Here is a 15836-nt window from a genome sequence, read left to right as displayed (position 1 = left end):
GGCCACACAGGGATAGCCAGACTGGATCAGACCCGAGATCCACCTAGTCTAGCATCCTGGCTGCAGCTGTGGCCAGTGCCAGCTGCTTCAGAGGAAGAAGCCCTGTAGCCTGTAGTGATTGGATTAGCTTCCCCGGGGAGGTTTCCTCCTAGCCCCCAGTGGTGCACCCAAAGCTGGAGGGTTTATCTCCCTTCCAAACAGCACCAAAGCAAATTACTCATCTTAGACATCACAGAGTGGAGACAGAGAAAATGAAAGTTACCCAGTGTAAATCCATCTTTCTGGACAAGCCAAACTTTCTCTGTTTCATACCACACGTCGTCATGAACCTGGAGACAAAAAGAGAGTCATGTTCCTGCAGCAGGAGACAGGGAAGCAGAGGCAGTTCTGATCTGATCTCTTAAAGTCTTTGACCTTTGATCTCACACACAGTGACAATTTGCTTTCCAGCCACAGGAATTAGCACTTTCCTGTTAAAGTTCTTCATTTGCATTCCACAAGGCTTCTTTCCCGTTTGCTGGGTTACTTAGTTACAGGGGTACAGACAACGCAAATGTCTGCTAGTACATTATAACTCGGTACAGGTACATGAAAACAATGCATGCAACATCCCACCCGGTTTTCATGACATTTAAACACTAAGCACATTCTTACACATTTTAACATCTGCATGCATTCTAATCAAATTGTCACTTTTAAGTCTACATAATACAATGATCTGGGACCTTAAACAGCTTTTATTTTATTTCAGGTCTCCTGTATCAGAGGGGTTTTTACTCTAACTCCATAGGGCAGGACTCTGTACACCATACTCTAGCTGTACAGCAGGACACATGGACAGGGCACCAAATCACCTTGTCTGAGTCTGTGCTTTCCCCTGGCTCCTTGATTTCTCCAGGCTCCTTCTTGTTTTCCACTGGTTCCTCCTCAATTTCTCCTGGCTTCTCCTTGACTTCCCCTTGCTCCTCCTTGATTTCTACTGGTTCTTCCTTGACCTCCCCTTGTTCCTCATTGATTTCCACTGGTTCCGCCTTGATTTCCCCTGGCTTCTCCTTGATCTCCCCTTGCCCCTTCTTGATTTCAGCCTTGATCTGGGGCTCCCACTGCTTCTTCGTTACCACCTTCTCTCTCCCTGAACTTTCAGGACATTTTCTCCTCAATGCGTCGCCCTCCTTTGCAGGATCTTCACGGTGGCGCTGAAAATCCTTACCGGTTGTTGGAGCACCAGCAGGGGCATTTTCCCCTTTACTTTGTTCCTTAGGGCTCTGCTCAGAACTTGGAAGTCTGGCAACCTTGGACTCATCTGGTGGGATTGTCTTCCCTGGTTTGGGAGTGGCCGCTGCCTTTTCAGGTGCCGGGGAGGTGGCTTTCATGATGTTGCTCCTCTTCACGACTCTCTTGAAGGGAAGAGGCTTTCTCGGTGCAATTTCCGCGGCCACTTCCCCTTCGTGCTGCTCTCCGTTCAGGCCATTCTGCAGCAGTTGCCCTTCACTTGCCATTTCTCCTCCTACTTCAAGGATGTTCTCATCCTTTGTCACAAACTGCTGCACGTGGTGGTTGTCCTTCCCAGGAGGCTAAAAACAAAATCAAGATGAAGCGGAGCCTGTTAGCATTAAGCCTGGTGATGCTAGAGAAACAACTCACTCGGTGAATCCATCAGCCTGGATTTGGCAGCCAACAGGCACCAGGGTCTCTGCAGAAACTTGGACCTAGCTTCACCTCAGGTGCAGAGCTACAGGGGGTTGGTGAGTTGCTCTCCTCACCTGGGGGTCGAGGAGGGTTTGATTTTAGAGAGAGACTTGGAGCAACTAAAAGTAGCTTCCAATTTATAGGGATAAACTGCAGGGTCAGATCACAAATCGCAGGAACAGCAATATGCACTCAGGGCAACATTTTAAAAAGCAGCTTTGTTCTTATGTCCCATTTTCAGCAGTGATGTTGGCTCCTAGCCCCCTAATTTAGGGGGACCTAGGGCCAGATTTCTGAAGTTATTTAGGTGCCTAAATGAGCAGAGGGGCAGCTCATGGGATTTGCAAAAGCCCCCCGGCTCCTGACTCCCATTGATTTCACTTTCAAGTTAGGTGCCCAGGTGCTTTGGAAAACCCCGCATGGTGTCCATCTGCTCCTTCAGGTGCCAAATACCTGTGAAAACCTGGCCCTTCTGACAATGTTACCCAGGGCCTAATCCTGCAAGCTGTTTTCATCCAGCCCCGGTGCCAGCATCTCCAGTGGAGCTGAGCATGCTGAATGCCTGGCAGGACTGGACACCTAGGGCTCATCCCTGCAAGGGACATAGGGCTCTCACCCTGACCCAGGGACGCACGCAGCTCTTGCTTTAACGTGAATATATGAGTTGGAGCCCAAACCCCTGGGGCTTAAATAGCACAGAGGCTTTGAGCGGGCCCTCTGCAGAAAGGCCTGTCGCATCCCCGGCTGCCCACATCCTGAGAGAGGGGTCTGTTTCTCCTTCCAAGCACTCCCTGTTAGCATGTCCAGTCTAGACGCTTACACTGAGCAGCGAGGTCTAGCTCCATTCCTTCGACAATTGCGCCGCTTGTCCGTGACTCGGGCAGTGGAGGTGATGGCGGGGGACATTAACAACAGCCGGCTGAGGAAGGCATTGTCACCTGGCCCTATCCATCCATTACCCTTTGGTGTCATATCTAGCTGGGGAAAACGGAATTCTTCCCCCAGAAGAAGGTCTGTTGGCTCGGGGATGGAGCTGCCGTGGAACAGACTCTGCGCTTCCCTCGCCAGCTAGTCATGCCTTTGAGCCATTCGTTTTGGGCACTGACCAAGGGATCAATGTGCACCACAGAGAATTTTTCACTTTGCCTAATTTCTAGACTGGCTGTTAAGCGTGTCTAGGGCAGCTAATTGCATTAGCAAAGCCACAGGTGCCTCAGCTGTACATTAATGGTGCTCAGTCTCTGCCCATGGAGTCTGCTGGCATTCGCTGAGACTAATTCTCTGTTTTCATAGCTACCCAGCAAACTCCACACCGGAGCCAGGCAGCCCAGAAACTTCCAGGGAAAGTCCAGGACAGCACGGCCTTCCGGTGACCACAGGCCACCTGGCACCTTCCCGAGGAGCCTCCCCTTGGTATCATCATTTGAAGTGCTACTTCCAATGTACACGTCCCCTGGCTGCCTCCTGACTGACCTGGTCTGGCCCTGCCACCAGGGCACCCATCCAAACAGGTTGCTTTGCATACTAGAAACAGTAGAGATTCTTTGGGATCTGGGGGGTGGTTTTATTGATGGGGCTGATCCTTTCCCACAGTCGTGGCTGCTAAGAACCCTGGGAATCTAGCTGGGATCAAGGCAGCTGGTCTGAACGGCAAGCCGGACCTCCTGGGGTAGGTCCCAAGGCTGGAAAAAGTGTAAGTCAGGCCAGCATTTGGCCCCCGCAGGCTCCCCTGCCCAAATAGCTTTGATTAGATTAATAGATTGTAAGGCCAGAAGGGACCACTGTGATACTCTAATCTGACCTCCTACATAGCACAGGCCGCAGGATTTCACTGAATTCAGTCCTGTTTGAAACAGATCAGAACTTCCAGAAACACACTCAATCCTGCTTTAAAAATGACCAACAGTGCAGAATCCATCACGACGCTCAGTAAATGTTCCAGTGGTTAATTACCCTCACTGTAAAAAATGTGTACAGTACTTAATTCCCAGTCCGAATTTGTTTGGCTTCAACTTCCAACCATTAAATCTTGTTAAACATTTGTCTGCTAGACTGAAGAGCCCTTTAGCAAATTCCTGTTCTCCACGTAGGTACTTACAGACTGTGATCACCCTTAACCTTCCCTTTGTTAAGATACATAGACTTAAGGAGCTGAATGGATCACTCTATCGCATGTTTTCCAACGCTTTCATTATTTTTTGGCTCTTCTCTCAACCCTCTCCAATTTATCCATTTATTACCAATTTGAAGACACTGCCCTGATCCTGATTCCTGCATCTCACGTGAAAAACTTTGCAACTAGCACCAAAATATCATCCAGCTTCACTCCAGTGACAGCAGCCGTTGTAGAAAGACACTGGGGACTTTGGGTTTGGCATTGCTCGTGGACCAACTACAAACCTGGTTTGAGGAGCCTTGCAAGCTTACCTACCACTTTGATACTATTGTCTATTAACAAGTAGCTCTGTTAGCGAGATTCATTCCCAGTGTTTTCATCCAGGATTATCTCACATATGAAAAGGTGCCCCTGCAGTGAGGCTCTAGACTTTTGATCTGTTAGAAACACAATTGTGCAAACAAGAAAACTAGTGGTTTCTCCCCTCTTGCCCCTGGCAGCCCTCACTAAACCCAAATCTTAGCCCTCGTAATATCATGGACAACAACATTCTGCCTTTCTAGCACAGGGGCATTTTCAGGATGTACTCATTATCCCAGATGCACAGATATTGGGGCCCTTTCAGGTTCTCAGTGGGGAATGAACCTGGGACATCCAGCACTAAAAGCACCAGCCATTGAGCTAAAGGAGCAACTCCTCTAACTGGCAGTTGTAGTAGTCTGGTATCCTCTGGCCCAGCCAACTGTGGGGGCCATGCCATACACATTCGATGATGGAGGTTACACCAACAGCTGACCCCCAGGATACTGAACACAGGGCACAATTCGTTCAATACTTACGTCTTCTTTGGAGTTCAAGGTGCCTTTCTCTTTCCGTTTAGCTACCTTGGATTCTTTCTCTGTTTCCCGAACAAGCTGTTTGATGAATCCCCCAGGAATCACTGAGAAAAGTGGAGGTGGTGAGGAAGGGGGCGGACTCCGGTCCTCTTCCCTGATCTGTTTGCACAAGCAGAGGCTACATTATTCGATGTCACACCTCATGGGCCCCGGCAGAGGTCTGCTCTTCAGGCTCAGACAGCATCACAAACCCCTCGGAGAGCAGTTAGTCGGCATACATGACGCAACCAAGCTCATGTATGGCAGGCCAAGTCCCGCACTCTGCTATAGCATCACACGGGAGTAGCAAAGTGAGAGAGACGTGGCCAGGGGCTTGCAGAGCTCTTTCCAGCAATCAGACGTTCTCATCGCTCATCAGACCACCACCGCTCATGATCTGGAACTGCACCCTCCCCTTGCTGAATTCATTCCCTCCCCTTGGCTGTGTCTACTACAGGTTTGCCGTGAGCAATGGGGCTGTGCATGTGGTTTGTTATTGTAGGGTTGCTTGGGAGTCTTGGGGTTGCACCTGCTGGGTTGTTGTGGGGTTGCCTTGGAGCACATGGCTGTTTAGTCGTAGGGTCATTCATGAAGACCAGACTAGCAGCACCAATTTCTTTCCAAAAAACTAAGCAAATTTAAGGGAAATACCCCACATAGAACTGCAGGCGAGATTTCCAAAGGACCAAGGGCAGTTAAGTGACATCCCCCAATGCAACTCCCCCTTGCACCTCTGAAAATCACTGGGGACTCTGCTGGAGTGGTCTAATTTGGGGTCATCTAGCCTAACCAGTGCCCCATTAACTAGCTCTCCCTCCTTTGCTTATGACATTTCAAACGTTTCCTACACGTGTCCCCACTTGTGCTGAACAAGATGTGCAGTTGGGTTTTGTTTTGGGGGTTTTTTTTACCTTCAGTTGATTAAAAGCCACCAGCTATTTAGCAGGACACAAAGAAGGGCTGGATGAGTTTTAATCTGTCCCCCTTTATGCAGGCGGAGGGCAGAATACATATCCAGCACCTTTACAAGTGCCGGTGCAAGCCCATGGGGGGCTCTAAGCTGGAATATTTTGGGGGCCTTCCCCCCACACACAACACATACTAATAATTAATGGGGGGCCCCCTTGAGCTGCTTGAGGCCCTAAGCAATTGCTTCATCTGTTTATGCCTAGTACCAGCTGTACAACGTTCTAGCGTCCCCTGGCAAAGCAGCCCCAAGGATGTCTTGCAGAAGCAGATCTAGGCCTCCATAAACCATTGTCCTCTCCTCCTCTTACAAGAGTGGACACGTTTAAGGGCCTCTTCCAAAGCTGACTGAAGTCAATGGAAAGACCTGCACTGCCCTCAGTGGGCTTCGGATCTGGCCCCCCGCATATTGCAGAGGATGTGGCTGTCGCAAAGAGGCACAGGAACATTCCCATTTTCAAAGCTTGGAAAGCAGGGAAAGCTCTGACAGTTTCGGCCCTTTGAACCTTCTTACTTTTGTCCGAAAGAAGACTGGAACTTCAGACCCCACGGTGTTCCTCTCACACACACCCGCACGTGGCTTTTACCTTGGGTGAGGATAGTCAGTCTACTTTTCAAGCATATTATAACTCTCTTCTTCTACCTGGAATTTACTGGCAGGAGCCATCTGCTCCCAAGGCAGCAGAGAAATAGCTCACAAAACAAAACACAACTGGCCCCCTACGTGCTAAGAGCTAGAATGCTCAGAAAGGGCATTCGTGGAAGGCAGCGGGACATGCACAGGGAGCGACAAGCGAGCCATTGACAATGAGATGCCAAATCTTTATGGGTAAAGTGAATCCAAAGGAATGGACCGCGCTGGCTAGCAAATGGTTAAAGCCAGGCATGCTCCTTGCCCGCCTGCTGGAAGCGCCGCTACTGTACAGTTGGGAACCCTTGGCTCCTTTCAATGATCTGCTCCCTCTAAGCGCCCGAGGCCCCGCACCCAGGAGAGACATGCCACGTTCAGTGAGGGAACCCTGCCCCTGCAGCAGCACTGAGTGTCGTCACTTTCCTTTTGCTCCCACAGTGCCAGGCGTGATGAGATGGCCATGCTTCTGCCGTGAAAGTGCCTGAGGGCTGGAGTGCTTCGGGTGTGATACAAGAAATGATGCTTTATGGAGACAAATGACACATCGACCTGGGCCCAGGACCAGACACACATACATAGGAGGATGGGAGGAGAGAAAAAACAGAGATGTTGTTAGTCCATGAGCAAGAGATGTATGAAACACACAAGCTGCTCTGCCCCACCTCACCCGCTACACGGGGTCCGACCCAGCGGGCTGAGCAGGCCCCTCCCAGCTGGGAGTAAATAGCCTGGCAATGAGTGATGCCGCTCCGGAGATCGGGGGGAGAGGCAGACCCTGGAAGGTCTCTGCCCAGTCAGCTCAAATCCGTGGCAGCCAGTAGCCCTGACGTGAGTGTAGAGGACTCAGGCAGATGACACAAAGTTCCCGAGGTTAATCAGGGCCAGAGAGGGCTTGAGGAATTCACAGACGGCAACACGCTGGGTGAATGGGCAACACCACAGCAAAGGAACTGCACTGTTAACAACAGCAAAGTAGTGACCGTGGGAGGGAAAACGTTAAACTTCTCATTCCTCTCACAGCGTCTAAATTAACCATGGCAGTGCCGGGAAGGGACCTGGGCCCGACTGTGGGCCTCTGCTCAGTGCACAGCTATGGCTAACGAGCTAACAAGGTGTGAGGAGGCCCAGGGAACAGGGCGGTGAATGACATGGAGAACAGAAAAGCTTCAAAACAGACTCCAAAGAGAAACTGCTGAGCTTGAATTAATATGCAAACTAGATCCCACTAACTTGGGTCTGAACAGAGACTGGGAGTGGCTGGGTCGTTACACATATTGAATCTATTTCCCTGTGTTAAGTATCCTCACACCCTCTTGTCAACTGTCTAAATGGGCCATGCTGATTATCACTAAAGTTTTTTTTCTCCTTCTGATAATAGCTCATCTTAAATAATTAGCCTCTTACAGTTTGTATGGCAATTTCCACCTTCTCTGTATGTGTATATATATATCTTCTTACTGTATGTTCCATTCTGTGCATCGGATGAAGTGGGCTGCAGCCCACGAATGCTTATGCTCAAATAAATTGGTTAGTCTCTAAGGTGCCACAAGTCCTCCTGTTCTTTTTGTGAATACAGACTAACACGGCTGCTACTCTGAAACATGGAGAACATTATACCTACATTGTACTAGCCAATGGGGTGGCCCCCTCTGAGTGACCAGCACCAGGCAGCCCAGCTCACAAAGGACATGGCGGAAATGGAGGCGGTTCAGAGGGGGGTGAGAGCCTGGGAAAACTCTCTGAAAAGACACTGAAACCACTGTTACTTAGAGAGAAGATGGAGCAGAGGGGACATGACAAAAGTCTATAAATACTGACTGGTCCAGAGAAGAGAGATCAGCAGCTCCGTTCTCTCTCCCTCATAACACACGAGCAAGGGGGACAGTCAGTGAAATTAAAATTAAAAACAGATAGAAAGAAATACCGTTCCCACACAATGTGTAATTAAGCTGTGGAACTCACTGCCACATGACACTGTTCAGGGTAAGAAGTCAATAAGGTTCAAAAAGGGATTGGGCATTTCTGTGAAAATCAAGAATATGCAGAGTTATTTAACTAACATTAGCAGTTTGGCAGGGATATTAAATCTGCTGCTTCAGGGCAACCTCTAACAATCAGACACCAGGATGAAATCTAGTGTGGGGGGCAGATAATGCCACATCAGCAACTGCAGGGTTCCTACACCTTCCTCAGAGGCAGCTGGGTCTGGGCACTGTGAGGGCAGGATTCAGAGCTAGTTGGACAGTGTCTTTGATCCAGTCTGGCAATTATGATGTGGATCTAACTAAAGCACTGCAGTGTGGAGGAGTCCTTCATGCTGGAGGGATTCAGATGGGGACTTTGTATCCAAAAGGCCTGTCTAGGACTATGACACTGTCAGTGCAGGGTTCTCTCCAGGGCTGCTTTCAAACAGCTCAAGGAATGGGTTTCCTTCCTAGTTTTGTAAAAGGGAAAGCCCCATCCCAAAATGCACTGACATCCCACACGCCACCCTCCACCGCCTTGGCATGACACGCCAGGGTGGGCACAAAGGCACTGAAGAATCTGTGCAGTTGCATCTCCCATGTGTTGGCCTCAGTGAATGCAGTTGAGAGACCCTCGGGAATCCCAGGTGCAGGTGAAATTCCTGCTTGGTTCAGAGAGACTTTTCAAGAAGAGTTTGTCTGTGTGAAGCAGAATCCAATGGACACGTTCATACAAATGCTCAGACAAACACCCCATCCTCCCACACAGAATTGTTGCCCTCATCTCATACAGCCTCTCCATAGAGCAAATCAAAGTAACTCTCTGCGTCTTTACAGCACCTCTTCACTGAGGCTCTCCAAGCATGCGTGAATTAAGCCTCACAAGGTACCTTGGCGGTGGAGCGCTCGTGACTATTTGCCACCTTCCACAGCTGGGGAAAGCGAGGTAGAGGGGGGGTGAGTCACCTGCCCACAGGCCCACAGTGAGTCAGCGGCAGAATTGGGACTAGAGCCCAGGAGTCCAGGCTCCCAGACACCTGTTCTAACCACTTACACCAGCTGCAAAATGCTTCTGGATTCCACTTTGACCACTCAGCTGTTTTAAGCCCCATTATCCCTAACCACGTCCAGAGCCTCTCACGACTGCTAGAAGCCTCCTTACAGATCTGGATCCTAGGCTATTCTTTTTATTCTCCTCCCTCTGGCATTTGGCCTGGTGGGGAGATTTCAGAAAGGAACCTGGAACCTCTCAGTCAACGCTGACATGAGTGACGCCAGCACTGCCTTAAGGGCCAGGTTTTTGCTGGGTGATCAACTTTCAGAAGAAAAACACAGGTCCACAACTGTGGGTTTCTCCCACCTTTTTTGCCCCCAAGAGGCAAACACACACAGGGGGAAGGGGGGAGGACGTGGTTTCTGAGCGAGGCAATGCCACTTCCAAAGCATGCTAATATTTGGGGGCGGGAGTTGCAGATATTTCTGATGCAGAAAAGTTCCTCATTTTATTCCAGGGTCCAATTAAGGAACAGACATGCTGCAATGGAGTTACTTCTTCTAAACCCAGGAGCTGCCTGTCACCCAGCTCTGGTGCCCAGCTGGCCTGTCCAAAAAGCACATCCAGAGCCACCAGCTGACCCGAAACAAAATGTTTTGATTTTCCCAACACAAAAAGAAAAAGATTTGGCAAAATCGAAAATTTTCCTGTGGACCAATCTGATTGAGTAGAAACGGCATTTTCTGTCCAAAAATCATTCCTGTGAAATTCCCAACCAGCCCTGGCACAGAACGGATCCCGAAGCACTTTACAAACTGCACACAGGCTGTGAGGGGGCCTCTCCTCTCCAAGGCCTGCCAGGGCACAACATTATGGCGGGCAAGCACTGTGACAGAGAGTGCTTCCAGACCCCGGGGGCTCGCCCTCAGCACAGGGCATGGGCCTGCACTGAGCCACGCCAGCGGAGAAGGGAGTCTTTCGGCTGCACTGGATGGGGCAAGGAAGAGAGCCAGCCATCCACTTCTCTGCCCTGCAGGGTGTGCTGGTGCCTGGGACAAAGCCCTTGGCTAGAGACTCCCTGCACGGGTCCCTGATGCCCTGGTGCTAAGAGGAACCGCCCTCCTGCTTAACTGTTAACTTTTAAAAGCAAACCAACACCGTGACCTTGGCATTAGCGCTGCACCATGAGGCGCCCAGGTGCTGGAGCTGGCGCATGCTAACTCCAGCCAGCGGGGCTGCGGGATGGGGCGGCAGCTGCTCCCCCCCCTTGCTCACAGCAACGAGCTAGAAGATGGGACGTTTCCACACCTGGCAGAGAGAACAGCCTGCAGGGCCCACGCCGCCAGCTGGAGACAGAACCCCGGCAGCCGCAGCCCCCGCGGGGTGAGGCCAGACTCAATGCGGTTCTTCTACAGGGACCGGGGACTGGAGACCGAAGCTTTGTCCTGGGTGAGCCAGTGCCATGGACCACACCGGCCAGCCCCAGACAGCCGCTGAACCGCTTCACTGTGATGCGGAAGGAGAATCCCTTTGCTTTGTGCCAGTTCCGGATTAACCTTAGGCTGCTCGGTGCAACGTACCACGCTGGGCAGAGCTGGCTCGGTAACTCGGTTCCTCCCAAGGATCGCTGTACAGGCTGCCGGGCCCTTCCCGATCGCCCTGGGGGTCCCTCGCCAGCGGCAGGCTCCCTGCTCTCCGGGGTGGGTTTTTAATCGCTCGCTCCATTCTTAGAGCCAGCCACACTCTGCGCGCAGACACCCAGCCTGCAAGGGGCCGGGGCTGCGGGAATCACAGCACCCCGCAATCGGCGGAGGAGAAGGGGGAGGATTAGCCCAGCCCCCAGGGGAGGCATTGACCTTTCCTGGTTACATTTCGACGAGCTGAGCTCACTGCCTGTCCCTGCCACCTGGCCTCTCCGCAGCACAAATACCAAGGAGAGAAAGTCACTTTCCCGTGCGCCGGGAGGGCCCGGGGCGTCTCTTCCTGCTCCCTGAGCTTGGCTGCTATTTCTGCTGCTGCCGCGGCAGCCCCCAGGCCTGCCTGAAACGAGCCCAGCGGGGAGGCGTGAGGGAGTCCTCGGGGGCCGGAGGGTCACAGGCCGCGTCTGGAATCTTCCGCCGCTGCTACCGCGGGAGCTGCCTTGCGGCGGGCGGGGAGGGGGGCAGCGGCATAGGGAGGGCACAGGTGGCTGCCAGTGTTTGGGGTTTATAGCGCGCGCACACACACACACACACAGAGGCACGGACAGAGACAGGCACACACACAGACAGGCACAGACAAACACACACACACACAAACAGAGACAGACACCGGCACAGACAGACAGACACACACACACACACACACACACAGGCACACACACGTGCACAGGCACAGACAGAGACACACATGTGCATAGACACACACACAGACACACGCACAGAGACGGGCACCCACACAGAAAGGCACAGTCACTGACACACACGCATAGACACAGATACACACACACAGTCACAGACACATGCACACACACGCATAGACACACACACACAGAGACACAGACCCACATAGACACAGACAGGCACAGACAGAGACACACACACACGCATAGATACATGCACAGAGACAGGCACCCACACAGACAGGCACAGACACAGAAAGGCACCCACACAGACACACACACACAGACAGGCAGCCACACACACATAGACACCCACACAAACAGGGACAGGCACAGACACACACACACACACGCACGCACAGAGACTGGCACCCACACAAACAGGCACAGACACAGACAGACATTCACACACACACACACACACGCACAGAGACAGGCACCCACACAGACACACACACAGACACACGCACAGAGACAGGCACCCACACAGACACACTCACAGACACACGCACAGACAGGCACCCACACTCACAGACACACAGACACACGCACAGAGACAGGCACCCTCACACACACACACACGCACAGACACACAGACACACGCACAGAGATAGGCACCCACATCCACACACACACACACACACACACACACGCACAGACACACATAGAGACAGACACCCACACAGACAGGCACAGACAGAGACACACACACACCCGCATAGACACATGCACAGAGACAGGCACCCACACAGACAGGCACAGACAGACAGACAGACACACACATGCATAGACACACAGACAGTCACACAGACTGGCACAGACACACACACGCATACACACACATGCACAGACACACGCACAGAGACAGGCACCCACAGACACAGACACACACACACAAACACACACACACTTACACACGTGCATAGACACAGACACACACAGGCACAGACACAGATACCCACACAGACAGGCACCGACACATGCACACAGACATTCGCACACAGACATTCACACACAGACAGACAGACATTCACACACACACACACAGGCTCGGCCTGCCCAGTGTACCATTAGATAAACCAGTAGTTAAGATGCCAGCGGCTGCCTGAGCCCCAGAGCCCTGACCCAGCGCCCTCCGCTCTAACCACTCGGCAGCACTGCCGCCTAGCATGGGGGGCAGACCCCAGGCGTCCTGACTCCCAGTCCCGGCTCTCGGCACTGTCCATGCTTTCAGTGAGGCGGGGGGTGCTGGGCAGTGGATGGCAAGAGGCCCCTGGCACTGACACCAGCGTAGATCAGGAGGGCAGAACTCGAGCCGGGCTGCTCTTTACAAGCTCAGAGCTCGGAGTCAGCGAGCAGAGCAGGGTCTTTCCCATTCTCCTGGGGGCTCTGAATTATCCCCAGGCTCTTTGCAGGCAGATAAAGGGCCTGGGTAGCCCAAGGCCGGACATGGCTGTTGGCATCAGCTCTGCCTGCACCGGGACTGACAATTGATTAAGGGTGACACAGACATCCCTGGCCAGCCCTGTCCTCACTCCGCCCTGCCATGGCGCTAGGCTGTCCCCCTCCGGGCCATTTCCAGCACAGGCTCAGCTTGCTGGTGTGAGCAGGGCCTCTGGCGCAGGGGCGGGCCTTACACCAGCCATCCCAACAGTCTTCCCCGGGCTGCCAATGAGTCCATTAAATGTTCGGGTGCAGCACGGGCATAAGCCTTCCCCTGGGCTCCCCGGCCAGGAGGGGAGGCTGGGGAACTGGCAGACATAACACTTCTCTCTGGGCTGCACAGACATGACTTTAGCCTCACAACATGGCAGCGAGCTGAAGAGTATCCCCATTTTACAGCTGTGTTAGCACTTAGCAAGGGAGCTGGGAACAGAACCCAGGAGTCCTGGCTCACTGCACCACCCTCCCCACTTCCTCAGCTGTGTGAGGAGCACAGTCACTGCACACCAGCATGGTCACCCTGGTTGTTCAAAGCAGACACCCCTGCCAGGAGGAGGGGCAACACCATCTCATCTGCCACCAGCTCCTGACCCTCCCTCCCTCCCCGCTCTCAACAGTTCATCTCGAGGTTTGGCCTTGCGTTGAAGCCAGTGACAAGAGCTCCTCGTGACTGCATGGAGAGCCAGGTGAGGCCCTGTGAGCTCCCAGCCAGCGAAGGTCGTGCCCTGCCTCACAGGGTCCATTTTGCACTGAACAGCGAGGGGGAGAACAATGGAGATCTCTCTAGAACAGTGGCTTTGAGGTTTTCCATGAATCCTCCCAGGCCTATCGGCATGGAGGGGCTCCAACAAAGTGTGGTACTAGCTGGGATGCTCTGAATCTGGGGAGAGCAGCTCCCCCCGCCATGGGACATTGAGCCGCGCACATCACCCCTCCGCAGCGTCCGTCCCATGGACTCCTGCAGTCCTGGCTAACATTTCCCCACACGGCTGGCAGGAGTGGCATGCCCAGCCGGGAGCTGCACAGGGGTGCTGGAGGTTAAGATTCTGTGCTGCTCCCCTGATGCCTACTGCACTGGGAGCTTATTAATATGCAAATTGGGATGAATTGTCCCACAGACTTTTGAATGGGAGATGCCCCCAGCCCCCACTGACAGACTGAAATCTGGGCATGACAGGTTCCCCAGTCAGAACTTTCCTTAACCCTTTTGTTATGCATTTCATATTCAAGGCAGCACCGTCAGCAGCTTCTAAATACAGGTTAGTAGAATGTAACCCAGAGGCAGACCAGGCACACGCCTTGGGGGGACATTTCAGTACAGCAATTTATGTTACCTCCGAGCAAATGAAAATTCTTCCTCCCTTATCCTGTGGCTCTGGAAAAGCACCACTGAGCTGCGAGCCTTAGTGAGTTGAGCTGCTGATCACTCTGCTGAGAGGCTGAACATGAGCGAGGGTTCCACACGACAAACGTTTTCACAACGTTATGGCCACACGTCTACTGGCGAAGTTAACACTTCATTCGGAAGCAAACAGCTCACACAGGAAGTTGAGAAACAGCTTCCAAAACTAACATATGAAACCCAGGTGCTACAGTCACTGAAACTGTCCTGCGGCTTCGAACTGCGAACCCTACAAGCAATAATTACGCCAGGCAGGACATTTGGTCCCGGGTGTTTTACACTAAACTTGTTATTAAGAGCAGCCACACTGCAGAGTTCTCTCCAAAGCTACCATCAAGGATAACAAGCAGAAGGGCTATTAAATCCCATGCTTTAGGGGTTCAGCCAATCTCTGGCTTTTGGAGACCTAATATGGGGGGCAAATGATCCCATAACTGCTACTGCCGGGCTCTTACACCTTCCTCTGAAGTAGCCGGTGTTGCCACTGTCAGAGACAGGCTACAGGGCTAGAAGGATCACAGATATGAGCAAGAGTTCTCAACATGAGATTCTGGCCAGAAAGCAGCGTGTTTCTGCTTTCCACGAGTTCAGTCCCCTGCAGCGTTACTGCAATCGATGGTTCTGGGAGGGGGAGGAGAGCAGGGCAGATAGTGGTGACAAGTACCCAAAATAGCAGTCCTGGTGAATGAATCATGCAGTCTAAAAACCAAGAGAGTGACACACACTGTGCTGTCCTTACACACACACACACACACACACACCACCTCCCCACGCGCGTGCACACACACCCCCACACACAAGTTCTGTTTGCTGGGAGAGAAAAACCAGCCAATGGATGCAGTCCACCAAAGGCAAACCTGTTACTGTAGCCCTTCATAGCTGGCTAAAAATAGCCCCCCCACCCGCTTTTGGGAGTCAAGAGCCCAGCAACAAGCACACCCAAAAAAGAACATTTTGGATCCCAAAGCAACACACGTCTCCTTCGGGACACAAACCAAACCAGCCAACCAAACAAGCCAAGCAGAGACTCTACCTTTCGTACAAGCGGCGCTGCGGGATTCAGGGAGTTAAAGTCCTAGACGGATGCCCGGCTCTATTAGCAGCTAAAGGATCCTACCAAGCAGAAAAAGCAAAGAGAGCAAGAGAGCACCCCCCGGCCGCCCCTCCCCTTCCCCCGCCCCCTGCGATAGCAGCAGCTGAGTTGACACATGTCATTGCTAAAAATAAAGGCCAGCTCCAGGTCTGAGTGAGGCGACTGGCCGCTCCGAGGCCCACAGCCAAATGAGCTGGCAGGCGGGAGAGCTTTGGGGAATTCTATATGGGGGCAAGATGAGGGAGGGGGACATCGTCCCCCACCTGCCACCCCAAGTCCACCC

The 15836-nt window shown here is 52.4% G+C and overlaps 1 protein-coding gene across 1 annotated transcript in view; it reads right to left on the bottom strand.

The window, feature by feature from the left end:
* Nucleotides 1-15612, bottom strand: part of MYO18B (myosin XVIIIB) — a 197441-nt gene extending 181829 nt beyond the window's left edge. The window contains exons 1-4 of the mRNA XM_037878962.1: nucleotides 15494-15612; nucleotides 4645-4800; nucleotides 855-1574; nucleotides 263-329 (exon numbers count right to left, since the gene is read on the bottom strand). Coding sequence (XP_037734890.1) covers nucleotides 263-329; nucleotides 855-1499 — 712 coding nt within the window. The 5' untranslated portion in view covers nucleotides 1500-1574; nucleotides 4645-4800; nucleotides 15494-15612. The remainder of the gene's footprint in view (nucleotides 1-262; nucleotides 330-854; nucleotides 1575-4644; nucleotides 4801-15493) is intronic.
* Between the last annotated feature and the right edge of the window lie 224 nt (nucleotides 15613-15836).

The sequence above is a fragment of the Chelonia mydas genome, chromosome 15, assembly GCF_015237465.2.
Source record: "Chelonia mydas isolate rCheMyd1 chromosome 15, rCheMyd1.pri.v2, whole genome shotgun sequence".
Taxonomy (NCBI): domain Eukaryota; kingdom Metazoa; phylum Chordata; order Testudines; family Cheloniidae; genus Chelonia; species Chelonia mydas.
The sequence above is the reverse complement of the archived record's forward strand: the minus strand, read 5'-3'. Positions and strand labels throughout refer to the sequence as shown.